Below are 26,718 nucleotides of genomic sequence, written 5' to 3'. Positions count from 1 at the left end.
CAGACCTGCAAAATATATGAAGCAAAAACTGACTGAATTGAAGGGAGAAATAGACAGTTCTGCAGTAATAGTGAGAGGCTTCAATACCCCACTCACAATAATAAATAGAACAACCAGACAGAAGATAAGTTAGGAAATAGAGGACTTATACAATATAATGAAGCAACTAGATTTAACAGTCATATACAAAACACTCCACCCAACAACAAAATACATGTTCTTCTCAAATGCACATGGGACATTTTCCAGGATAAGCCATTTGTTAGGGCACAAACTAAGCCTCAGTATATGTAAAAAGCTAGATGACATACAAATTGTCTTCTTTGATCATAACAGAATGAATTTAGAAATCAATAACAAAAGGAAAACTGGAAAATTCACAAAATTGTGAAAATTAAATGGCACACTTTTATTTATTTTGTAAGTGGATACATCCTCAAGATTTTATTGTCACATAAGAAAACCAAATATAAACCTTAGAACTGGACCACTTGGCCCTTTCTCTTCTGATCTCCTCCCTGTTCAAAATGCTTGCATCTCTTAATAGGCAGCATCCTCTTAGATCTGCAGTCGGGCTCAATGCATTCAGCCTCAGCACAATCTTCTTTGCAGTTTTAGCCTTTTTTTCAGAAAATGAGATTAGTCTGCCCACCACAGCCACTCTGCTTCCTGTCATAACACCACTTTCCCTGTGCTTACAGAGAATCCTTGCCCTTCTTGTACCATGTTGCTTTGTGGGTTTGATCCTTGCCACACTTCTTACAAAAAGTCCAGCCAGTATTAGGAACATACACAATGTTTGCAAAAGCACTATCAACATGTAAAGTTAAACAACACACTTTTAAACAAACCAATGGATCATAGAAGAAATCACAAAGGAAAATTAGAAAACAGAGAAGTAAAATAAAAAACAACATAACAAAAACTTAAGGGATTTGGTAAAAGTGGAGCTAAGGGGGAATTTGTGGCTATAAAGGCTTACATTAAAAAAAAAACAAGAAAGACCTCAAATCAAAAACCTAACTTCACATATTAGGAACCAGAAAAAATGAGAAGAAACTAAGCCCAAAGCTAGAAGAAGGAAAAAAAAAATAAAAAGATTAGAACTGACATAAATGAATAGAAAACAGAAATACAGAGAAAAATTAGTAAAACCAAAGTTGGCTCTTCAAAAAAAAATCAACAAATTGACAAAACTTTTGCTAGGTAGACTAAGAAAAAAGGAGAGAAGACTCAAATTATGAAAGTCAGAAATGAAAATGAAGCCAAGTCCTACCAATTCTACCGAAATAGGAAGGATTATAAGACCAATGCTATGACAAGTCTATGTCAAAAACCTAGATAACCTAGATGAAATGGAAAAATTCCTAGAAACACAAAACCTACCAAGACTAAATCATGAAGAAATAGAAAATTTTAATGGACCTATAGTTATAAAATTGACTGGGATTAAAAAAAAATCTCCAACAAAGAAAAGCCCTGGACCTAATGGCTTCACTGGTAGACTCAACCAAACATTTAAAGAATTAGTTCCAGTCCTCAAACTCTCCTCACTCTACTGCAAACTGAAAAGGTTGGACACTTCCTAACTCATTTTATGAGGCCAGCATCACTCTGATACTAAAGCCAGAAAAAAACACCACAAGAAAAGGAAACTATAGCCCTGGCTGGTATGGCTCAGTGGATTGAGTGGTGACCTGCGAACCAAAGAGTCACTGGTTCAATTCCCAGTCAGGGCCACATACCTGGGTTGTGGGCCAGGTCCTCAGTAGGGGGTGCATGAGAGGCAACCACATATTGGTGTTTCTCTCCCTCTCTCTCTCCCTCCTTTCTTTCTCTATAAACAAACAAACAAACAAGTGCAGGCCAATATATCTTATGAACATTGATGTAAAAATTCTCAACAAAAATACTAGTAAACAGAATTCAGCAACTTACTAAAAGGTTGTACACAAGACCAAGTGGAATTATTTCCAGAATGGGGAGAATGGTACAAAATATGAAAAATTGATCAATGTTATATAACACATTAACAGAGTGAAGGGAAAAAGCCATGTACTAATCTCAATTTATGGAGGAAAAGCATTAGGCAAAATTCAACTCAACAAACTAGGAATACAAGTAAACTATCAGCACATAATAAAAGCCATATATAAGGAACCCCAGCAAACATAATACTCAATACTGAGAGGCTAAAGCTTTTCTACAAGATCAGAAACAGGCACGGATGCCCACTTCCACTGTTTCTATTCCACATAGCAGTGGAAGCAGTGGAAGTGAGGCCTGCTGGAGGCTTTTGTTTGTATCAAAAAGGCTTTATTTGCCTTCATTTAAAAAGATTTTTCTTAATGTAGAATTCTAGGAGGATGACCTTTTCTTTCAGCACTTTTTAAAAATTTTTAATTGTTCAAGTACAGTTTTCTGGCTTTTACTCCTATTCCAGCCCACCCACCCATCCCTCCCCACCTCCCTCCCATTACCACCCCCTCCTAGTTTTTGTCCATGTGTCCTTCATATTTGTTCCTGTAAACCCTTCCTATTCTCCCCTGAAATTCCCTCTTTTTTCCCCTCTGGTCACTGTCAGCCTGTCCTCCATTTCAGTGTCTTTGACTATATTTTGCTTGTTTCTTTGCTTTGTTGTTTAGGTTCCTGTTAAAGGTGAGATCATATGGTATTTGTCTTTCACTGCCTGGCTTATTTCACTTAGCATAATGCTTTCCAGTTCCATCCATGCTGTTGAAAAGGGTAGGAGCTCCTTCTTTCTTTCTGCATAGAATTTCAAAAATATGGAACGCTTCACGAATTTGCGTGTCATCCTTGTGCAGGGACCATGCTAATCTTCTCTGTATCATTCCAATTTTAGTATATGTGCTGCTGAAGTGAACACTTCTTTCAGCACTTTAAAGAAAACAATCAATTTTCTTTTAGTTTACATAATTTCTAGGGAAAGTTTTATGCCATCTTTCTTCCTTTGTTCTCTGCCTTCTTTGAAGTGATTTCTTGATGATATGCCTTGATGTGATTTTCATCTTCTTGGGGTTCATTGAGAATCTTGGATCTCTGGGATTATAGTTTTCATCAAATTTGTAAATTTTGAGCCCTGACTGGTGTAGCTTAGCTGGTTGGGTGTCATCCCACAAAGGGAAAGGTCACCAGTTCAACTCTTGGTCAGAGGACAGGCTTGCGTTGCAGGCCACATCCCCAGTTGCAAGAGGCAACCCATTGATGCTTCTCTTGCACATTGATGTCTATCTTCCTCTCTTTCACCCTCCCATCCCCTCCTCTAAAAAAAAGACAAATAAATCTTTAAAAATATTTTGGAAATTTGGGGAGCATAATTTCTTCAAATATTTTTCTGTCTCCTCTCTCTCCTCTCTTTCTAGAATTCCAATTATGTGTATGTTAGACAAGTTGACACTGTCTCACAAATCACTGATGTTCTCTTTGTTTTTTCAGTCGTTTTTTTTTTTTCTCTTTCATTTTTGATGGCTTCTAATCAAGTTCATTGCCTTCAGGATCACATCCCCACACCCCCACCCCCAGTGACTGATCTGTTGTTAACCTTATGTATTGCTGACATTTTATTTCTATAAATTCCATTTAAAAAATACCTTACATTTATCTATTCTCATCATGTTAAGGTTTTTCTCTACTTTTTTTGACATATGAAGCATATTTATAATAGTTGTTCTTTTTTAAAGATCTTATTTATTTATTTGTAGAAGGAGGGGAATGGAGGGAGAAAGAGAGGGAGAGAAATATAAATGTGTGGTTGCCTCTTGCACACCCCCAACTGGGGACCTGGCCCACAATCCAGGCATGTGCCCTGGCTGGGAATCAAATGGGAAACTCTTGTTCACAGGCTGGCTCTCAATCCACTGAGCCACAACAGCCAGGGTTCTAATAGTTGTTCTTAAGTGTCCCAATTGGCCCCCACCTATCCATGGGGGAAATGTTCTAAGAACTCCAGTGGATGCCCAAAACCTAGATAATATCGAACCCTATGCATACTATGTTTTTGCCTATTAAAGATAAAGCTTAATTTATCTTTAATAATTTATATTTTAATCTAAGCTACATTAGGCACAGTAACAAACTGACAACAATACCTAATAATAAAATGGGACAAGTATAATAATATACTATAGTAAAAGTTATACAAATGTGGTCTTTCTCTCAAAACATCTTATTGTACTATACTCATCTTTTTACTCAGAGGGTTCACTTGAGGCCTCCTCTGTGGAATATCTAAATTGCCAGCACCACTACTCTTGCACTTTAAGGCCATTGTTAAGTAAAATAGAGGTGACTTAAACACAAGCACTGCGAGATCCCAACCATCAATCTGATAACCTAGACAACTACTAAATGATTAATGGGTGGGTAATGTCTACAGCATGGATACAGCATGAATTCACTTTGACAAAGGATAACTAAAACCACAAAAAGCAAAACCGTGGTAAAGAGGGGACTATTGTACACCACTGCTGTCATTCGGGGTCTGTTTCTATTGAGTGTTTTTTCTCCTGGATATAGGTCCTATTTTCTCCCTTCTTTGCATTCTTCATAATTTTTATTGGGTTATAGACATTGTGATTTTTATGTTTCGGATGACAGTTTTGCCACTTTCTATTAAATTGTTTTGGACTTTGTACCAGCACCATTTATTTGAAATAAATTGGACCTAATCAAGGCTTGCTTTCAAGCTTTGTTAGGATAGTTTCAAAGCAGCCTTTAGTCTGGTGCTATTTGAGCCTTACCGTTAGGGCAATCCTCCTCTGGGTATTACGAGGTGTCCTACTCTGACTAGTGAAAATTGGAATTATTTCCAGTCTTTTGTAAGCTCTAGAAATCTTTTGGTCTTCTGCTTTTGGGTGGTTTCCCTCACATGTGGACATGTCAGCATATAGGGTAATCCCTTGGGTAAAGATTAAAAAACAATGTATCCTAAAATTAAGAGAAAAATCAGTCAACACAAACAAATCCATAAATAGCTCAGATAATAGAATTAAGACAAGGGCTTAAAAATAACTGTTAAACACATTAAAGAATTTAGAGAGCTAATTTTTTAGTTTTTATCACATATGTAGAGTCGCACAACCATCTGTAGTGAAAGTACAGAATGATCACTATGAATGTTGGGGACCACTTTGTGGTATCGGAGACTGGAGCCCTATGTGAACAAGACCAGAACACTGGGAATGCAGGCTGCAGGCACAATCCAATGCTAACATCAAGGGTTCCCATGGGAAATCAGGCCTGAAGAACAAATTGTACCCTTTGAAGCTTTTTTTTGCTTTGTATGGCACTGTTGATATAAACCAGATGTTTAAGTTCAAGGTATAAGTTTACTTCTTATCTCATGAAACACATCTTAAAGACCATCTGGCATCAGCATGTCTAACAGACCCTGACCTGAGGCAGATCTCTGTGTTTCTTCAATTGCTATCTATAGATAATACCCGTTTTCTATAACTATAGCCTTTTGACATTGATTGATGAGCTATGCATGCATGCTGTATACCCCTACACATACCAATCCCAATAAAAGCCATGTTGGAGAAGGACGCAGGGCATTCTCCACTGGAGGAATTGCCACCCCCTTTCCTGCTGGAACAGACTGTGTCCGGGGCGACTCATTTCATCCATGACTTGGAGAACTCCATGGAACTAGGCTCCCCTCATATGAAGAACTCCCTCTACTACTCCTTGGTAGCCACACCTACCTCTTCCTGCCAACCTTATCCCTGGCAATCACTGATCTGCTTTCCATCTCTATAACTTTGTCATTTCAAGACTGTTATAGAAATGAAATAATATACTATGTGACCTTTTGAGATTGGCTTCTTTCTCCCCTCAGCATAATACCCTTGAGACCCATCGAAGTTGTTACGTGTATCAATAGCTTGTTCTTCTTTATTGCTGAATAGTATGTCATAATGGATGTAAAAGATTTTGTTTAACCACTCACAATTTGAGGGATATTTGATTGTTTCCAATATTCCAATATTTGGGGCTGTTACAAATAAATATGCCATGAAAATCATAGATTTTTGTGCAAACATGAGTTTTCATTTTTCTTGGGTAACTGCCCAGGAGTGCAACTGCTAAGTCATATAGAAGATTATATGTTTAGTTTTAAAGAATCTACCACATTCAATTTTTTCCAGAGCCTGTACAATTGTATATGCCCACCAGCAATGAACGAGGGACCAGCTTCATCTGCACCTTCACCAAGAATTAATGTTGTCACTATTTTTTAAAAAATTGAATTTACTGGGTGACATTGGTTAATAAGATTATATAAGTTTCAGGTGTACATTTCTATAATATACCAACTGTATATTGTATTGTGTGTTCTGTCAACTCAGCTGATCTAATTGGGTATGTAGTGATCTCTCACCAGTCTTTATTTGCATATTCCTAGAGGTTAGTGATATCGAACATCTGTTTAGTTATGTGACTTAAATAAATTCATTTTAAATATATTTTATTGGTTATGCTATTACAATTGTCCCAATTTTTCCACCTTTGTCCCCCTCCACCTAGTACCCAATTCCCTCCAGTAATCCCTCTCCTTAGTGCATGTCCATGAGTCATGCATATAAGTACTTTCACTTCTCCATTTCATATACTGTTCTTACATCCCTGTCTATTCTGTAACTACCAATTGTATTTTTTCCAATCCTTGTACATTTTTCCCCAATCTCCTTCTTCCCTCTCCCAACTGATAATCCTCCATGCAATCTCCACACCTATGATTCTGTTTCTGTTCTGGTTATTTCCTTAGTTGTTTTTGAGATTCAATTGTTGATAGTTATGAATTTATTACCATTTTAATGCTCATAGTTTTGATCTTTTTCTTAAATAAGTCCCTTAACATTTCATATAATAACGGCTTGGTAATGATGAACTCCTTTAGCTTTATGTTGTCTGGGATGCACTTTACCTGCCCTTCAATTCTAAATTATAGTTTTGCTGGATAGAGTAATATAGGTTGTACATACTTATTTTCATTACTTTGAATACTTCTTGCCAGTTCCTTCTAGCCTGCAGGTTTTTTAAAAAAAAATCAGCTGACAGTCTTATGGGAACTCCTTTGTGGGTAACTATCTGCTTTTCTCTTGCTGCTTTTAAGATTTTGTCTTTACTTTTAATCTTTGGCATTTTAATTATGATGTGTCTTGTGTGGTCCTCTTTGGGTCCATCTTGTTTGGGACTCTGTGCTTCTTGAACTTGTATGTCTATTTCCTTCAAAAAATTAGGGAAATTTTCTTTCATTATTTTTAAAAATGTTTTCAATTTCTTGCTCTTCTTCCTCTCCTTCCAGCACCCCTGATTCAAACATTGGTATGTTTGAAGTTGTCCTAGGGCTTTTTAGCCTATCCTTGTTCTGTTTTTTTTTTTTTTCTATTTCTTTTTTCTGCTTGCTGTTCTGATTGAATATTTTTCTTAAGTTCCAAATCATTGATGTGATCCTCAGCTTCATTCACTACCACTGTTGTTTCCTTGTGAATTTTTTATTACACTTTGTGTAACCTTCACTTCTGCCTGGGTCTTTTTTTTTTAATGCTCTTGAAGTACCCAATGAGTCCCTTGAGCATCCTAATAACCAGTGTTTTGAACTCTGCATCTGATAGATTGCTTATCTCCATTTTGTTTAGTTCTTTTTCTGGAGTTTTGTTCTGTTCTCTCATTTGGGTCATGTCTCTTTTTCTCATTTTGGCAGCCTCCCTGTGTGTGTGTCTGTGTTTTAAACTAGGTAGTTCCTACAACTACCAGGCTTGGTAGAGTGGCTTAATGTAGTTGGTGTCCTATAGTATCCAGTGGCACAGCCTTCCCTAGTATCCAAGCTGGGTACTCAAAGTAGGCCCACTGTGCGGGCTGTGTATGCCTTCCTGTTGTCATTGAGCCTAGACTGCGATTGGCACATCCAAGGTCAGCTACCACCTGTGTTCTGCTCACAGTCACACAGCATTAGCTGCAAAAGTGATCTACAGATGGCTGCTCCTTGTGCTGGGTTTGGGGATGCCCAAGAGAGGACAAGCTATGAACCCAGGCTGGGCCTGGGGCAACTTAGCAAGAGGGCATAGAGCTCACTGAAACCAGATGATGCTTGTTGAGAGATTTAAGAAAATCTGAATCATGGGCCAATACGTCATTCATATGGAAAGCCAGTGGGTAGGAGGTGGGGGACTAAATAGTAATGGGAAAAAATACAATAAAGATTAGATCAAAAAAAGATATAAAAAGAAAAGCCACTGGAAACAGCTTGGGTGGGCCTGAAAGTTGGGTGGTGCAGGACCTCAGGGAATCACCACAGTGGGGCAGTGTTAGCCATGTTGATGGAGTCTCAAGTTTGCTGCCCCACCTTGCTCTGTGGGGGAAGGGCTCAGAAAAGGAATGATGGCCTCTGCCAGCTCTTCTGTCTAGGAGAAAGTGCTCCCCAGCTCTTGTCCTGATGCCAGACAATTCAGTTACTCTCCATGTCTCTGATACCTTTCAATCTGCTGGCCTGGCTCAGAGGGAGTGAGTCTAAGTAGGCCTGTGTGAGAACCCTTTAAGAGGTACTGCCTGGGATTCTAGAAACTTATCTTCCACATCCTTAATCCCTATTGGTTTTTACAGCCATAAGTTATGGAGACTTACCTTCCTGGCACTGGAACCCTGGGCTGGGGGTGCCTGGTGTGGGACTTGGACGCCTCTTTCCAGATATATCCCTTTCAATTTTTATCTGCCACACATGGGTTGGGACCAGCCTGTTCTGTGTCTCTGCCCTTCCTACCAGTCTCAGTGTGGTTTCTTCTTTAATTCCATAGTTGTAGGACTTCCATTCAGCTCAATTCCTGATGGTTCTGAATGATGGTTGTTCTAGTTTAGTTGTAATTTTGATGTGGTTGTGCAAGGAGGTGAGCCATGTTTACCAATGCTGCCATCTTGCCCAGCAGTTCCCCCTTAATTCAGTTCAGAGCACACAGGTTAAGGGGTCAGTCACCCAAGATTGCTCCCACTTCAGACAGCAATTCCAAGTTAGTGAGTCCCCGGTTGCCCACATGTCTGTCTGATTTGGCTAGAAATCAGGGTCTCACAACCCCTTCCTCAGGTTTAACAATTTGCTAGAATAGCTCTCAGAACTTAGGGAAACACTTATGCTCACCAGTTTACTAGATGATAAAGGACATGATAAAGGATGCAGATGAAGCAATATATAGCAGAAGTTCAGGAAGGTGTCTGAGCACAGGAGCTTCTGTGCCCACAGAGTTCGGTGCATCACCCTCCCAACCTGCAAGCTCTCTGTGGCTTAGGGATTTTTTTACAGGCTTCATCATATAGGTTTGATTGACTATTAACTCATCTCCAGCCCCTCTCCAAGCTTCTCATCAAGGCTTGGCATTCCTGGAGACGGCCCCATCCAGAAGCTATCCAGGAACCTACCAAGAGCTGCCTCATCTTAGGAAAAAAGAGGCTCTGATCACCCAATTCCAAGGGATTTAGGAGCTCTGTGTCAGAAAACAATGGCAGAGACCAAATATGTATTTCTTATTATGTCAGGGTTGCTCATGCATGAAAAAAGTCAGAAAGGACTATTGGAGCAGTTATTTGGAAAGAAAAGTAGTTTAACACATTTTGTTTTAACTTTTCTGTATTTTGTGATTTTTATTACAACAATCATGTTATATAATTATAATTTATTAGATATCATTATAAAAATCAACATGAATCTTCTATTTGTGATCCAGACAGGGTCTACAGCTGGCAGGGTCAGGAAGCCTTTGAGGTCCTGCCCCTACCCGTTTCACAAGCTGGACCCCCTGCCTGGACACCTCTACTACCCTCCTCTTTACCACCCTCCCCCAAATCCTGTGGGTGAGGCTCTCCCTTTCCCCCAGCCCCGGGCACACACCTGACCAGACGACACCATGGTCTGAGGGTGTGCCTGTCTGTCTGCTTCTAAAAAGAAAGAGGAACTCCTTGGGTGGGCACTTGTCTTGACCTATCACCCTGGTGTCTGGCATAGAGGAGTGGAAGATGGGTATCTGGTAAGTGAATAAATGAAGGCAGAACTAATTCTTAAAAAAAAAAGTGATTTCCTTTCTCCAGTAGGTAGGACCAGTTCCCCTTTTAGCAACCCCCTGAGCAGGGAACCAAGTGTAAGGAGTAGAGTGGGCATAAAGCCTGGTGTTCTGAAGCGTGAGGAGCCAGACTGCATGGACATGGGGCTTTTGGTGGGTCTGATGTCAGTGCTGCTTTGGGGGCTGCAAGTCTCAGGGAGAGCTCATTCTCGGATTCACTGCAAAACCCCTAGAGCCCCACAGTCCCCTTGTTCCCAGCCATAGCTGTACAGGGCAGAAAGGCCCAACTGATGGTGAAGGTGTACAGGGACTTGTTTGGGACTGGCCATGTGGTTCAGCCTGAGGAGCTGATGCTGGGCCCTGGGGGTTGTGCTCCCAGCTCCTCAGACCCCCTCAGGAAGACACTCACCTTTGATATGGGGCTGTATGGGCATAGCAGCAAAGTGCAGGAAAGAGGACATAAGGTGAGGTGGCATTGGCACTAGAAGCCAAAACATCATATCCTGGCCAAAAGCTGCACTGGACTCCCACCTCAATCTGTGGGGCAAAAGAATGGGGTCTTCAGGTGGCCCCAGAGTTTCTTGGTTCTGGTTGGGGTCCTCTCCTTATGGGCTGTGACTTCAGCTGACCCTCCCTCCCTAGGTCTCACCTCCATAGGTGAAACTAGGGCTGGGCCAGGGTTCTTCAGGCTGCCCAGCTCCGTCTGACCTTTGGCTTTCTCTCAGGGTGGCTGGAGGTCAGATAGATGTGGTCTGGGCTCCCCTACTTGTCTCCATTTCCTTGTGAAGCTTTCCTCTCTTCACCCATTAGGCGGGTGGGGCTGGGACAAACAGGCACTCACCTATGGGTCTCTGGCTCCTCTGGCCCAGGTGGGCCTGGACAGCCTGGTCTATATGCAATGCTCCACTACACCCCCCTGGCTATGTGGCACTCAGTGACTTCTAATTGTTCTTCAGGTGCTTGTTTTGATTTTCTTAGATGGACTGTCATCTACAAACACTAATTTATTCTTTTGCAACATTTATGCTAATGGATTCTTATTTGTCTAGAATAGAGTTTTTCAATAGAAGCACTATGGACATTTTGAGGTGTATAATTCATTGTTATGGGAGGCTGTCCTGTGTATTGTAGGATGGTTAGCAGCATCCCTGGACTCCGCCTTCTAGATTGCACCAGTACTCCCTAGTTGTAACAACTAAAGATATCTCCAGACATTGCCAAATATCACCTGGCAATATCACCCCCAAGTGGGAATTGCCGGCCTAAGTACGTCTAGAACAATGCTGGATCATAGTGATGATAGCACATTACTACTCCTGAGCTTACCAGAAATAGCCCTAGTAATAAAGTCTACTAGTTCTGTATACTGCTGTCCAGGGCTAGTATACTAGTGCAAAAAAAATAAATAAATAAACAAAGCCATTTTAAAACGGAGCTGGAGCTGTCATCCCAGAGGAACTGCCTTGAACATCTTATGCCTCAAGCCTTTGGGATCTTAAAACACAGCAAAGTAGCAACCTTTGGCTGGACCTAAATCAACATTCTATCCCAAAGAACTGTTTGCAAGGACTATCAGACTGATGACTACCTGAAAGGAAAATTAAAAAGATTGTTTAAAATTAGCATCCATATGTCAGCTTATCTGCACCAATAGAAACGCCTTCCATCAATTCTTCTCCTTCCCAGTCTCTTAAATACCCCTTGCCTTTGTCCCCAAATAGAAACACTATTTGGATCTATGCCTGAATCAGTGATTCCTAAATAAGTTTTCTTTTTTATTTCATATAAATGCTTGTTGCCACTCACTTTGACCTTTTATTTTTAGGTTAGCACTAGTATACTGTATGAGAGTTTAATTTGCAAAAAATGAAATGCATGACTTTCATACAGATAATGAAGACACATCTGTCATTTTTTTTAAATTAATGAGGGAATAGGAAGATGAAAGTTGGTTCAAGGAATAATTTGAGAAAAAGTATTTATAGTGCACTTGGAAAGCCATTTGAAATGTGTTTTGAGTTAGACAAAACTCGTTAATGTAATATATGGGTTATTTTTTTTATTGAACAGATATTTGTAAGTTAACATATAGCCTCTCAGCTACATTTTCTTACCTTAGTGGTTTTCAACGTATAGCCCAAACTGGAAGCATCAGCACCACCTGGGTACAGGTTGGAAATGCAAATGTTCAGCTCCTCCTCCAGACCTATTTAATTATGAATTCTGGGGGTGAAGCCCAGTGATCTGTTTTGACAGCCCTGCAAGGTGATTCTGATGCATTGTAATATTTGAGAACCACTTCTATAAATAGTCAAATAATCTTTATTTTCAAAACAAATATTAGGCACTGTTCCAATATGACATTAAAAGGACGTGCCACCCTATCTGGTGTGGCTTAGTTGGTTGGGCGGCATCCTGCAAACTGAAAGTTCTCGGGTTTGATTCCCTGTTGGTTGGTCAAGGTGCATCCTCAGTCATTGTTCAGTCCGTGGTCCACAGGAATGTACAAAGGGCGACCAATCCATGTTTCTGTCTTACATCAGTGTTTCTCTCCCTTGCTCTCTCTCTCTCCCCCTTACGCTCTAACATCAATAAGCATGTCCTCTAGTGGGGACAGACAGAAAAAAGAAAAAAGAAAGTTAAAAAGACATGCCACCCACCCTTTTGCCTTATTTCCAAATTTAAATTTCACTGTTAAAGTCTGGTATCTGGTGTTTTGTTTTTAAATAGTCTTCTATCAACTTAAGGCAGTTTTCACCTATTCCTAATTTACCTTTTTTCTCCTTTTTAATAAAAATGGGTTTCCAAGTCTATCAATTTTAAGCTCTTGGTATCATGAAATACGATATTTTAAAATTTATTCTTTGAGGCCCTGGCTGGTGTAGCTCAGTGCATTGAGCGCAGGCTGGGAACCAAAGTGTCCCAGGTTCGATTCCCAGCCAGGGTACATTCCTGGGTTGCAGGCCATAACCCCCAGCAACCGCACATTGATGTTTCTCTCTCTCTCTCTCCCTCCCTAAAAATAAATAAATAAAATCTTAAAAAAAATTTATTCTTTGAGAGAAGGGAGGCAGAAAGAGAGAAAAATCGACATGTGAGAGAAACATCAGTAGGCTGCGTCTAGGCACACTCCCCAGCGGGGGTCCAGGAGACTCATGCAACCCAGGCATGTGCACTGACTGGGAATGCAACCAGCCACCTTTCATTTTGCAGGATGATGCCCAGTCAACTGAGCAAGGCAGGGGGTACTGGACAGTCAGGGCCCACTCTTACATTCTTTAAATAAAATTTTTCTTGAGCATGGTGTAGTATTTTAATATGGCTGACTTCAATATGCTGGTGTTTATGATTTTTAAAAAGCTCTTTATAAATGAGATCATCGCTTCCCAGCCTTTTGACTAAGATCAAGTGTATAAATGAGGTCAATTTTAGCTCGAATTGGGAAACTTTCCAGCTTTCTCTTCCTGGGGCAATTTAATTCTTATGGGCTTTATCTGTCCTTTGAAAGCTTAAAAGCCTGCAGCAATAGAGCCAGCTGGGCTCGGTGTATGGGGCTGAGACCAGACAAGCACTCAAGAGAGGTCTCAAACTGTCCCATTTCTCCATTGGTTATTAGCCTATTCTCTTGCGTATTTTTGTTGTTGCTGCTGGTTTGGCGGGTTTTGTTGTTGTTGCTTTACCTCGTCATGTGAATATTGGAAACTTGGTTTTCCTAGACCATTTATTTGCTGAAACTCACCAGTAAGCAAACCAATGCAATTTATAACCTCTTTTTCTCCCATTTTATCGGGCAAATTTAAGATAAAACACCTAATGTTGGTGAGGTTGTAGGGAATGTGTGCTCCTGAGCATGCTGTTACCGCCCTCTTTGCTAGGCAAATAAGGGGGTTCATCAAAATGAAAGAAAATACCCAGGCACTTGAGATATCCGGGGTACTAGTAATGTTGTTATTTTATGTGGGTACAGGTGACGTGGTGTGTACAGTTTATAAAAATTCATTGAGCTTTGTACTGATACTATGTACAGTTTTCCATATGTGTATTATATTGTAATAACCTTTAAAAACATGGCTTTCGGTCCTGGCTGGTGGGGCTCAGTAGATTGAGCAACCAGCTAAGAACTAAAAGGTCACAGGTTCAAGTCCCAGTTAGGGCGCATGCCTAGGTTGCATACCAGGCTGGGGAGTGGAAGAGGCAATATCTCTCGTGCATTGATGTTTCTCTCCCGCTCCCCCCCAAAAAATAAAATTTTAAAAATCTTTAAAATAAAATATATGGCTTTCGTCACAACCCACAGCTATATATAATGGCTGTACTTACCGGTGACCCGAGGTCCCTTTAAGGCAATTACACCCAGCTTCCTGATCCCTTAACTCGAACAAATTAAATGCCTTCTGCTTCCTATTTTCTACTGTTTCTGGGTCCCCCGGTTAAAATGGAGGTGGCGTCAGTCATTTTCCGGGAGGGTTTCCGGGGAGACCGAGAAGGCCCCCTAGCATTTCACCCAGTAGAAGCTCCGGGTCCGAAGAGCAGCCCCTCCCGGCACGGGAAGGCCGGCGCCAGAGTCACGTGACCTCCGCCTCAGCTGACCCCAAGAGACCGGAAGAAGAAGGTCTCGGGCCGGGCTTCCTGGCGCTATGGTGAGCTTTCGGGGACGCGAGGCAGCGGTGCTGGGCAGTCAGGGCAGCGTCCGCAGGTGTCGTGGACTGCCCCTGTGTAAGGGTGGGACGCGGGTACGAGGAGATGGGGAAACCGCGCTGCCTCCTCCGCAAACACTTTGGGTGCAGTCCTGCGGGCCGAGGGGCTAGGACGGAGGAGCCCCCGACCCCCACCGGCCGGCTGGGTGCGAGTCCCGGGCGAAGCCTTGGCGAGAAGGAAGGGCCCCCGCCCCGCGGGGCGTGTCTTGCGCCCTTCCGGAGTGGCAGCTCTCCCCAGGCCTTCCCTGGCTCCAACAGGACCTCCCAGAGGTGCCCACTTCCAGCACTCCTGTGGGACTTGGACAAGAACTTGCTTAGAATTTGGCTCAGTCTAATAATTCTTAACTGCTTAGAAGGCCCTTTCTTCCCAGAGACAGAAAAGAGTAGGTTTTGGGTCGGGACTTCAACTCATCCATCCATCCATTCCTGCAGCAGATTTTGAGTGCGTACTATATACCATGCACCGAGCCGGGCACTGATACTTCAGCTACATAAGGGAAGGGCAAAATTGGAGACTACATTTGGCAGTCATAATTAAGACTTAAGAGGGAGGCGACCTAACTGTACCGTAAGCATAGTGTTAGGAAAGGATCCTGAGGGCCCCGGAGCAGGAAGGAGAGCTGGCTCCCTGTATTGCAGTTTGTGTACCAGGAGTTAGAAGTCTGGAGGTGGGGACTATAGAGAGCATGGCTTCCTAGGAATGAATGCATTTTCCCCAGGTCGAAGAGTATAAACTGGAGGTTAGTGAAAGATGAGGCTGGACAGGTAAGCAAAAACCAAAGCTTACTGCGCCTTGAGAGGCACATAAAGGAGTCTGAACTTTAAGAAGAGGGCACTGGAAAGCTAGGAAGATCCTTTGGCTAACTTAGGAAGGGATCAAGAGAGGAGCAGAGAGCCCAGGCTGGGGCATCAGACCCCCCGGGAGATGGCGGTGACCTGAGTTAGGGTGGAGAAGGTGGAGATAGAAGCTGGGGGAGTCGGTGGGGCTCAGGCACTAAATGCAGGAGGTAAAAGAAAAGAAGTGTCTGGGTTTGGTTCCCAGGTGGTTGTGCTCAGTGGGGTGGGATACCCAGTAGGGTGAGCAGGTATTAGTGGGAAGAGCATCAGTTTGCCAGGTTTGTTCCCAGCCCTGGTAGACATGTGGAAAGGTGGACATGTATGTTGTTGTGGGCTAGAGTTTTGCCAGGCAAACAGGACAAAGGACAAAGCACAACTGATCAGGGCAATGGAGGATACTGGTAAGATGCGACTGACAGAGTGAGTTTGCCTTCTAACAGAGGAGAGAATAAATAATAAAATGTGATATGTGCTGTGATAATTGCTGTGGAGATCAAGGAAGAAACATAAGGGGCTAGAGCATGTTAGTAAAGTGATTTTATTTTTTTAATATCTTTATTGAGAAATACATGGAAATATGCAGTACAATATATTTTGACATGTATGTGCTCATGAAAACATCACCAGGATCAAAATAATGAACACATCCACTGGCCCCTGAAATTTCCTTGTACAAGAGGCTATTTTAGAAAGTATAGTCAGAGAAGGCTCATCAGGAGACGTGTCATTTGAACAGGGATCTGAATAAAGGGAGAGGTCAAGCAAGCCACAGGGACGATGGGAATGTGCCTGGTGTAACAGGAACAGCAGGAAGGCCAGTGTGGCTGGAGCCAGGGAGGAAAAGGTGGTGAGAGAGGTCACTGGCTGTGAGGCCAGGGACTTTGTTTTGTTCCGTGGGATCTACCATAGAGTAGGCACCCAGTCGATATTTGCCAGAGAGATCAACTGGGATAGGCATCAGAACAAGGACTGGTGGGAGGGTGGGTCAGGGAGAGGGTTCTCTAAACAGCCTGGTAATCAGGAAGATCGAGTGTCCGGAAGGCATCCATCTTGGACAGGGAGCAGGGGTCCCTGAGGAACAGTAGTGCGGGAGACACTTGGCCACACCTCAGCCCTCCCTCCAGCCTGACTGATTGCCTCCCTCTTGTGCAGAGGTTCCGGTTCTGTGGTGATCTGGACTGTCCCGACTGGGTCCTGGCGGAGATCAGCACACTTGCCAAGATTGTTGAGTACACGGGGTCTTGGGGGTGGAAAGGACAGAGGGATTGTGGGGGGTGCGGGGGGTTCTGGGACTGGAGGGAGGGTGGTGAGGTCACTCTGGGGTCTGGGCCTCAGCGCTCTCAGCTCATCCTAGCATGTTGTGTGACTGATCACATGGCTGACCCTCTCTGAGCAGGCCCCCCCAGCATGGAGGGGTGAGGTGGGCCAGTCTGGCTGATGTAAGGCCTTCCCCCCCAGTCCTCTGTGAAGTTGAGGTTGCTGTGCAGCCAGGTGCTAAAGGAGCTTCTGGGACAGGGGATTGATGTGAGTGCCTGGCCCAGCAATGCTTTGTCCCACAACCCAATGACCCCTACTGTCCTGAGAGCGCCCCAGGCCCAGGGAGGTGGGTGATCAGCCTCATGCCCTCCCTGGATACTTCCCATTCTTACCACAAAATCCAGATTGTGGGGGTAGGGAGGGGTAGGAAGCAGGGGTCTGGCACCCCTAAGGGCCTTCTTCCCCCACAGTACGAGAAAGTCCTGAAGCTCACTGCCGATGCCAGATTTGGTGAGTACCCCACTGACTCCACAGACCTTTGGGCAACTCTGGCTCCTTGGCCTGAGGCCTGGTCCAGAGGCGCCCCCTCCCAGCATCCTGTCCTGACCCACCTCCGCAGAGGAACCTGAGGAGAAGACATTGACAGTCCTGCCCCCAGAGTCCCCTGCCAGCAGTAGCAATGCTCGTTGCTCAGGGAGGCCTGGGAGCTGGGAGCTGAAGATGGTATGGCAACAAAGGTGTCTGGGACCACAGTGACACCCGTTCCCCACCCATGGGTCTCCCTAGAGTCGGGTGATGTGAAGGCCATGGTGGCAGTACTGAGTTTCATCCTCTCCAGTGCGGCCAAGCATAGTGTGGATGGCGAGTCCTTGTCCAGTGAATTGCAGCAACTGGGGCTACCTAAAGGTATGGGAACCTGGGAAGGCCAAGGCCTGCAGGGCAGCAAGCCAGCCTGTGTGACCCTGAGATGCACCCTGCCTTCTCTGGGCCAGGAGCCTGAGACCTGCCCTCTGAGCCACCCCAGTGACCACCTGCTGCTCAGAGGACCTCCATTCTGCCCCTAGAGCACGCAGCCTGCCTGTGCCGCTGTTACGAGGAGAAGCAAAGCTCCCTGCAGGAGCACCTGCGGGCCTGCAGCCTGCGTGGTGAGTGTTGAATCTGCCAAGGTGGGGCCTGGCGTCCAGTCTGGAACGTGTGTGTAGTATGGGAGACACTGTCCTCAGAAGAGGACATGGTCACATGTCACTGTCACAGAGCCAGCACTCTTGACTTTAGGCAGGTTTCTTCCTCTAAGATCTGTGGATAATCTGAGCTCCCAATTACTGCGCACCTACTTTGGGTCAGAGGTCAAAGGGATAAGAGCTTCTCAAAGGCCACACAGCCTTGGAGAGTTGAGGGCTGAGTAGGGGGTGGGCTGAGAACTGTCTGGCCACGAGCCTGAGAGTCCCGCCATGTCTCGCAGTGAACAGGCTGGCAAGTGCGGGCTGGCGGGTAGACTACATCCTGCGCTCCAGCCTACTGAAGACTGTGGAAGAGCCCATGGTGCGCCTGAGGCTGGAAGTGGCAGCTGCCCCGGATGCCCCGGCCCAGGTTGTTGCCCTGTCCCTCTCAGCAGACAAGTTCCAGGTCCTCCTGGCAGGTAAGGCTCAGCTATACCTGGAGGGCTTAGGGGCTCTCCCAGATGCGACCTGACTGCTGCCTAAATCCCTGCCTTTTGTCCTTTAGAACTGAAGCAGGCCCAGATCCTGATGAGCTCCCTGGGTTGAGGACAAGAGTGTTTGTGGCCTGCACGGAACTGCCCTACCCATGTTGAGTGGCTGCTCTCTGGCTTTCTAGGTTCCTGTCTTAAGGATTCAGCATAAGGATCCTGAGGACTTTTCCAATACTGTCTTCTCTTCCCCATGAAAGATACTTGTCAGTGGTTTTCCCGAAGAGGAAGAATAAACAGAAGTATAAAGGAGTGTGTGCATAGGTTTCTTTTTAGGTTCAGACCAAAGGCTTTCATGAGAGAGACCCGGGTAACATGGACCTGGCCCATCACTCATCCTCTCTTTGCAACTGCCGATTGAAGCAGGTCAGCGGTGAGGCACACAGAGGACCAAAATGGAACAACAGCTTGTCTGTAGAGGGGAAAGTCAGAGTTTTAGCTCCCAGTCCTCTGGTGCTCTTGGCTGTGCCCTCTCTGCTGGTCCTTAGGCTGGTAGCAAGCAGTGGCCCCAATGCCAGGTGCCCCAAGTAGAGAAAGGAGAGGACCTTGTCTTCCTGCTGTCTTCTGTAAAAAGAGGGAATGGCCCATGCCTGAACCACTCATTGGCATGAATGGTTATGGACCAAATGTGTCCCCCACCTCTGATTCATGTGTCAAAGCCCTAACTCCCAGTGAGATGGTTTTAGGAGATGGAGTCTTTGGGAGGTGATTATATTTAGATGAGGTTAAGAAAGTGGGACCCTTTTGAGGTGCTCCTTTTATTTCCTTATAAGAAGATAAAGACACAGGCACTCTCCACAAGCGGGTACCAAGGAAAGGTCGCCCGAAAACAGCAAGAAGGCAGGAGAGGACTCTCACCAGGAACCACATCCCGTAGCTCCTTGATCTTAGACTGATGTCTGTTGATAAAGCCACCCAGTTTATGATATCTTGTTAAAGTAGCCCTGAGCAGAGTAAAGTAAATGGCCTCCATGGACTGACTTAAACCAACCAGGCCTCCTTGTATAAGAGACAAGGCTGGAGAGGGAGAATACAAGGTGAACCTAGAACATCTTAGGAAACACTCAAAGAATAATGAATCATTTCAAAGGGAGCCAACTGGCCAAAGACTGGACCGTTTAGGCATCAAAAGGATAAGGACTGACTCTTCCTGACTTCTGCTTTTGAAATAAGGGAGCAGATGTGCTTTACCTGATTCCTCCATTAGGCGCATTTCCAGTCCTTAGACTGAAATGTAAGAGAGAAGAAGGGAGACTAGCTAGGATTCTCAGGACCCAAATAACAGCAAAGTATTCCTTAGATTTTCTTTTTACTTCATGTATCCTGGGCTGGGTGCTAGAGAAGTAGAAACCTGGAAATGCCAACACACAGGCATAAATGACATATATACATATGTACGTACACACCCAACAAAGTCTGCACGCTCTAGCCGAAGGACTAGGAAAGAGGTGGCACAGCAAGACAGTAATCTTGTGGAAGTAACCTCTGTACTTCAGCCACACACACGGCCAGCTTCTCCACACAGCAGCAGAGGCTGAGTAGGGCATAGACCCCCAAGGCAGTTAGGAGGCAGCCTCCCCTTCCCCCACAGGCGCTGTGTCAGAGGTGGCCTGCCTTAAAAGAGATGATTAAGATCCAGAGCCTCATAATGCCCAAAATGTGCAGGATTCAATTAAAATATTCATCATACCAAGAAAATCTCATGAGAAAAGAACCAATGCCAACACGAACATGACTCAGATATTAGAATTCTATGTCGATTTTTAAAACAGCCATCATGAAAATGCTTTAAGTCTCAGCAAAGAAATAGAAGATACAAAGACCAGATAGAAATTTTAGAACTGAAAGCTACAATAACCAAAGTAAATCTCAATGGATGTGCTTAACAATAGAAGAAAGGTCAATAGACATTACCCAAGATGAACAACAGAAAAAATAGCTTGGAAAACGAGCATAACCAAAACAACCTCAGAGAACTGTAGGGTTATAACAAAAGATCTAATATTTGTGTCATCACAGTCTAAGAAGGTGAAGAGAAAGAGGGTGGGACAGAAAAAGTATAGAAAGAAATAATGGCTAAAAAGGGGGAGTTTTTTAACTATAGAGTTAATAAGCAGAATAGACCCCACACAGGTCATTTGCAAAGAAATCCATGCTATAATCAAACTTCTGAAAACTAAAGAAAATTCTGAAAGCAGCAAAAGAGAAATGACAACTACAGGGCGAAAACAATTAGAATAACTGAATTTCTCATCAGAAATCACAGAGTCCAGAAGGATGAAGCACAGTGTTTTCAGGCCCTGAAAGAAAATCATCAGCCCAGAATTCTATATTCAGTGAAAATTAACTCAAGAGTTAAAGGAGGGCCCTGGCTGCTGTGGCTCAGTGGATTGAGCGCAGGCCTGCGAAGCAAAGGGTGGCTGGTTCGATTCCCAATCAGGGCACATGCCTGGGTTGCAGGCCAGGTCCCTGGTAGGGGGCGTGTGAGAGGCAGCCACACATTGACGTTTCCCTCCCTTCTTCCCTTCCCCTCTCTCTAAAAATAAATAAGTAAAAATTTTTTTTTAAAGGGGGAAATCAAGACATTCTCAGATGAAGGCTAAGTAATATAATTTGTGACCAGCAGACCTAACCTAAAAACAAAGGAGGCTAAAGGAGGATCACTAAAGAGAAGGGAAATGATAAATGAACAAATCCTGGAAAGAGTAAGAATGTGGATACCATAAACTTCCCATTCTCGTGAATATCTTATATTTGACAGTTGAAGCAAAACTCTAACAATATTAGATGTGAATCTCATTGTATGTACGGGAAATATTTAGGGTTATTATAAACAGGAGATGGTAAGGGAGGTAAGGTTTCTATACTGCACTCAAATTGACAAAATGTAGTTATGTATATAATGTAGGTCCTCAATGTTGTCAATAGGTTCTATAACTTTTAAGTGAAACAGTGTATAACAAAACCAATTTTACCATAAGCTAAGTGATATAAACAAGAGTTAAGTTCCTACAGCATCTCTTCTGCTATATGTGAAGGGACCATTTCAAAAGCTGCATGCTACAGTGTAATACACTAAAAAACAATTTAGATACAATAACTGCAATTCTAAAAAAAAATGTTCAAGTAGCCCACAGGGAGGCAAAAAAGAAAAACAAAAATGGAATAAACACAAAAAGTGGCAGACAAAAAAGTCATGAAAGTTCTAGATCTCATAAACTGTATAATATTAGCTTCATTTCCCAGGTAGTTTTCCCTCTTCTGTGTTATCACAGAATCCCACATGCACTTCTCTCATTGCTATAGTAACATGACACTGTAATTTTGTATTTAATCATTTGTCTCTTTTACCAGCTTGAGTTTTTTAAGGATGGGAATTGTGTTCCATGTTCAAATATCCCCAATGCCTAATAAAGTACTCTTTCAATAAAGAGGGCAGGGGGAAAGATAAGGGCTGCAATGGATTTAAAGATGTTGAAAGTAAAAAAAGAAACATGAGGCTGGTCTCTCACCCATGCGTGGTGGATAAAAATTCAGGAGAGTTATCTCAGGAGTGAGGAGTGCCAGGCCCACACCAGGCCCCCCAGCCCAGGGTTCCAGTGCCAGGAAGGTTAAGTCCCCACAAGTGGCTGTAAAAATCAGAGGGGAGTGCTTGCTTTGGCAGCACATATACTAAAATTGGAACTATACAGAGAAGATTAACATGGTCCCTGTGCAAGGATGACATGTAAATTCATGAAGCGTTCCATATTAAAAAAAAAAAAAAAAAAAAAGCCAGAGGGGGTTGAGTAGGTGGAAAAAACTGCTGGAACCCTAGGCGGTTCCTCTGAAAGAACCCACACACAAACTCACCTACTCAGACTCATTCCTTCAGCTGTAGCACCAGGCCAGCAGCTTGAAAAGTACTAGTGGTATACAGGGAGGGACCAAAGTGTCTGGCATCAAGGTGAACAGAGGCCATTGTCCCTTTTCTAAACCCTCCACCCACAGGGCCAGCAGGCTGGTGCCATATGTGAGACTCTATCACCTGGTTAACACTGTTTGATCCACCTTGGAGAACCCAGAGGCTCTGCCCTACCTAAAGCACCGGCCCACCCAAGCTGCTTTTCCACATGAATGGTTGGTCTTGGCTCAGGCTTCACAAATTCCTAAATTGTCTCAAACAAGCGACAGCTGGCCTCAGTGAGCCCCAGGCCTGGCAACCAGCCTAGATTCGCAGAATGGCTTCACTTAGGAATCTCCAAGCCCAGCACAAGCAACAGCCACCTCAGATTCAGATTGCTTTATAGCTCAGGCAGGGTGGCCCTGGGCAAACTCAGGGGGGACCTGACCTTGCCTGCACCACCCAGGAAATCCCATGGCCAGCACACACTGTGGACAGTTACAGGCCACATGGGAGCACCACCACCCTGCCCCTGCACAGCTGAACCTCCACAGAGGGCAGAGGATAGTAGCCAGTGGTCACAGCCAATCCTTGCAGCTGACTGACCTGAGTAAATTCCTCCCGTTGATCTGCCAACAGCAACCAAAGCTCAACTACAAGAGGAGGGTGTACTCAGCCCACAAAAAGGCCACACCTGGAGTGCCCAGCTTGGGTAGTAGGGGAGGCTGTGCCACTGGGCCCTACAGGACACCTACTATATTAGGCCACACTACCAAGACATGGAGTCAAAGCAGCTCTACCTAATACACAGAAACAAACACAGGGAGGCTGCCAAAATGAGGAGACAAACATGGCCCAAATGAAAGAGCAGATCGAAACTCCAGAAAAAGAGCTAAACAAAATGGAGATAAGCAATCAATCAAATGCAGAGTTTGAAACACCGGTTATAAGGATGCTCAAGGAACTTAGTGAGGTATTCAACAGCATAAAAAAGATCCAGTCAGAAATGAAGGATACACTAATTGAAATAAAGAACAACTTGCAGGGAAACAGTAGAGTGGATGAAGCTGAGAACCAAATCAATGATTTGGAACATAAGGAAGCCAAAAACAAAACAAAACAAAACAAAACAAAAAGGCAACCAATCAGAACAAGAAGAAAAATATCCACACAAAAAAAAAATAGAGAGAGAATAGTATAAGCAACCTCTGGAACAACTATAAGGGTCCAACATTCACATCATAGGGGTACCAGAAGAAGAAGAGGAAGAGCAATAATTTTTCTATTTGAAAAAATAATGAAATAAAACTTTCCTAGCTTGGTGTAGGAAATAGACATGCAAGTCCAGAAAGCACAGACAGTCCCAAACAAGATGGATACAAAGAAGCCCACTCCAAAACACATCATAATTAAAATGCCAAAGGTTAAAGATAGAGAGAGAATCTTAAAAGCAGCAAGAGAAAAGTAGTTACTACACAGGCATCCCCATAAGACTGTCAGCTGATTTCTCAAAAGAAACTTTGCAGGCTAGAAGGGATTGGCAGGAAATATTCAAAGTCACAAAAAGCAGGGACCTACGGCCAAGATTACTGTACCCAGAAAAAATTTCATTTAGAATGAAAGGGAAGATAAAGAGCTTCCCAGACAAGAAAAAAACTAAAGGAGTTCATCATCACCAAACTGTTACATGAAATGTTAAAGGGACTTATTTAAGAAAAAGATCAAAGCTCTGAACAATAAAATCACAAAAAATACAAATCTATTAACAATTGAATTAAAAAAAAAAAAACAATAAAAAACTAAGCCCTGGTTGGTGTGGTTTGGTGGATTGAGTGCCAGCCTGTGAACCAAAGGGTTGCCAGTTCAGTTCCCAGTCAGGGCACATGTGTGGGTTGCAGGCCAGGTCCCCGGTTGGGGGCATATAAGAGGCCACTGGTTGCTGTAGTTCTCACACATCAGTGTTTCTCCTCTCTTTCTCCCTCCTTTCCCATCTTTCTAAAAATAAATAAAACGTTTTTAAAAAACTAAGCAAACAAGAACAGAGACAGAATCATGAATACAGAGAGCATTTTGATGGTTGCCAGGTGTGAGTAGGGTGTGGGGGGATGGGTGAAGAGGTGAGGGGATTAAGAAGCACAAAGAAGTAGTTACAGACTAGCCATGGGGATGTAAAGTACCACATATGAAATGGAGTAGCCAAAAAACTTATATGAATGACCCATGGACATGAACAATGGTAGGGAGATTGCCTGAGGAAGTGGGGGGTGATGAGTGGAGGGGGGAAGAGGAGAGAAAATCAGAACGCCTATAACAGCATAATAAAAAAATATAATAAAAGAAATCTGAATCCCTAAAAATCCCTGCCTCTCCCCCCCAAAACCCCAAATCAATCCTAATTCGTCACCATTGGATGTTTTTTATTGCATAGGATTCTTAGTCTAGAAATTGATCATTAAAGGGAAGGAATTCAGGATTTATCCTGTCTTAGTATTTCAGGATAATCAAATAGTCAACAAGGTAAAGCTCTTCTTTACAGAAGAATTCCAACTAATGTAGAAGGAGTGAAAGAATTAGAAAATAACCATTTTGTGACTCCCAGTGAAATACTTGGTTGAGGCAGGATTATCAAGGATGCTAAAATCATATGATGAAAGGTGAATGTGATGTAAAACTAGGTATTTGTGTGGTGCCAAACAATCCCCTCAAACAGCCCAATGTCCCTTGGCTGGTAAGCAAATAAACACGCTGGCATGTCTACATAGTAGAATACTACTCAGCAATGAAAAGAACCAAATGATAAGCATAACAATCTGGATAGATTTCAAATGCATTATACTAAGAGAAAGAAACCAGAAGCAATGTATGTCAACTATAATTGAAAAAATATTTTTTAATAAAGAAAAACCCCATTAAGTTGTATGCCTGGAACCAATACAAAATAATATTAAAAGTAAACTGTAACTGAAAAATTAAAAAAAATTAAAACAGGTATCAAGTACACACAGCATTTCATAATGGTTTGCTTTATAAGTGTTTGCATGGACAGACTGCCTCTGCATCATGAATTAACCTTCTAGAGTACTATTCAAGTAAGTTTTACTTATTTAATTGATAAATCAATTTATGCTGATTTTTTAAAAAAGATACACAGAGAAATCAGACTCAAATGACTACATACTGAGGATTTCATTTATATGGTGATATGGAGAAGGCAAAACTATGGGACAGAAAGCAGATCCAGTGGTTGCCAGAGCATAGGGTGAAAGTGTAGATTACAAAGCTGCAATGGCAAGTTTTTTTGGGGGGGATGGAAATGTATTATCTCTTGATTGTGGTGATGGTTCTATGAGTGTACGTATTTATCATAACTTGCATTCTAAAAGGTGAATTTTACTGTATATATATTATACCTTAATTTCAACAAAAGGTGACCACACAGAAATCACCTCCATAGATTACTTAGTGGTCAGAAGGTGTAAAATATTCCTTTACTACACAGAGGTCTGGCTGTCACAGCCTCATCTGTGATCAATTTGAGCCTCACTAAAGTGGGACAATCAGCTATTGGTGCCTCCTACTCTTAATGTGGTGGAGTCTGCAGAACAGAGCAGCATCTAGGAGATGTCCTTGAATGGATGTAGCTGAGCCTTTGGATCTGACTCCCAGCATGCCGGAAAAACTAGATAGAGGAACAAGTCTGAAGAATGTTTGAGGAAACATTCAGAAAATCCCAGAATGCGATGGGGCATCTTAAAGAACACCTGGCCTGGACTCTTGAGAAAGATCAGTGTCATGGACACAAAGAAAAGGGAGTAGGGTAGGAGGGTGACTTCATCTAGATTAAAAGTGATTATAAAAAGATATATACCAAGCTCTGTGCAGTGGCAGTATTGCAGTCAGTGAGGTTTATCCAATGTGTGATCATTGCTAAGTGAAAACTTTCCCCAAAATCCTGCCACGACAACTTGAAATATATAGGCACTGGCAATTTTTGACAGTCTCTATGGACACTGAGGGAAAAAAATGGCATATAAACTTTGATTGGACTCTGCCTTGAACAAATAGCTAAAAAGACATTTTGGGGACCAATTTGAATGTGGACTAGCTGTTAGATGATATAAAGAAGTTATTGTTAAATTTATTAGGTATGATAAAACACAGCTTTTCAACCAGTGTGTAGCAGCACACTGCTGTGCTTCGAGAATCTACAATATGCAATACCTGACTCTTTAGTCAGGGCACTGACCTCTTTTCCCTTAGACT

The 26,718-nt window shown here is 43.1% G+C and overlaps 1 protein-coding gene, 3 non-coding genes and 1 pseudogene across 5 annotated transcripts; 3 read left to right on the top strand and 2 right to left on the bottom strand.

The window, feature by feature from the left end:
* Window positions 1–438: 438 nt before the first annotated feature.
* LOC114491458 lies at window positions 439–5,773 on the bottom strand (annotated as a pseudogene).
* LOC114493538 lies at window positions 2,781–2,887 on the bottom strand. Its single transcript, XR_003684175.1, has one exon. It is a non-coding gene; the product is annotated as a U6 spliceosomal RNA (small nuclear RNA).
* An 8,858-nt stretch (window positions 5,774–14,631) lies between the features above and the next one.
* COMMD4 (COMM domain containing 4) lies at window positions 14,632–18,825 on the top strand. Of its 2 annotated transcripts, XM_028505999.2 has the most exons (8): window positions 14,633–14,713; window positions 16,760–16,831; window positions 17,066–17,131; window positions 17,335–17,374; window positions 17,651–17,770; window positions 17,929–18,009; window positions 18,327–18,503; window positions 18,590–18,825. In XM_028505999.2, the coding sequence occupies exons 1-8, from the start codon at window positions 14,711–14,713 to the stop codon at window positions 18,628–18,630; spliced, it is 600 nt and encodes a 199-aa protein (XP_028361800.1). In that variant the 5' UTR covers window positions 14,633–14,710; the 3' UTR covers window positions 18,631–18,825. The 2 variants fall into 2 exon arrangements, with proteins under 2 accessions (XP_035883626.1, XP_028361800.1); XM_036027733.1 differs by lacking the exon at window positions 17,066–17,131 and having other exon boundaries at window positions 14,632–14,713.
* A 3,395-nt stretch (window positions 18,826–22,220) lies between these two features.
* LOC114493557 lies at window positions 22,221–22,327 on the top strand. The gene has a single exon (XR_003684193.1). It is a non-coding gene; the product is annotated as a U6 spliceosomal RNA (small nuclear RNA).
* A 3,998-nt stretch (window positions 22,328–26,325) lies between these two features.
* LOC114493521 lies at window positions 26,326–26,464 on the top strand. The gene has a single exon (XR_003684160.1). It is a non-coding gene; the product is annotated as a U4 spliceosomal RNA (small nuclear RNA).
* Window positions 26,465–26,718: the final 254 nt, after the last annotated feature.

Source organism: Phyllostomus discolor, chromosome 1 (assembly GCF_004126475.2).
Source record: "Phyllostomus discolor isolate MPI-MPIP mPhyDis1 chromosome 1, mPhyDis1.pri.v3, whole genome shotgun sequence".
In the NCBI taxonomy this organism is placed as follows: Eukaryota; Metazoa; Chordata; class Mammalia; order Chiroptera; family Phyllostomidae; genus Phyllostomus; species Phyllostomus discolor.
Note: the sequence above shows the minus strand (reverse complement) of the source record. Positions and strands in the feature narration are given on the sequence as shown.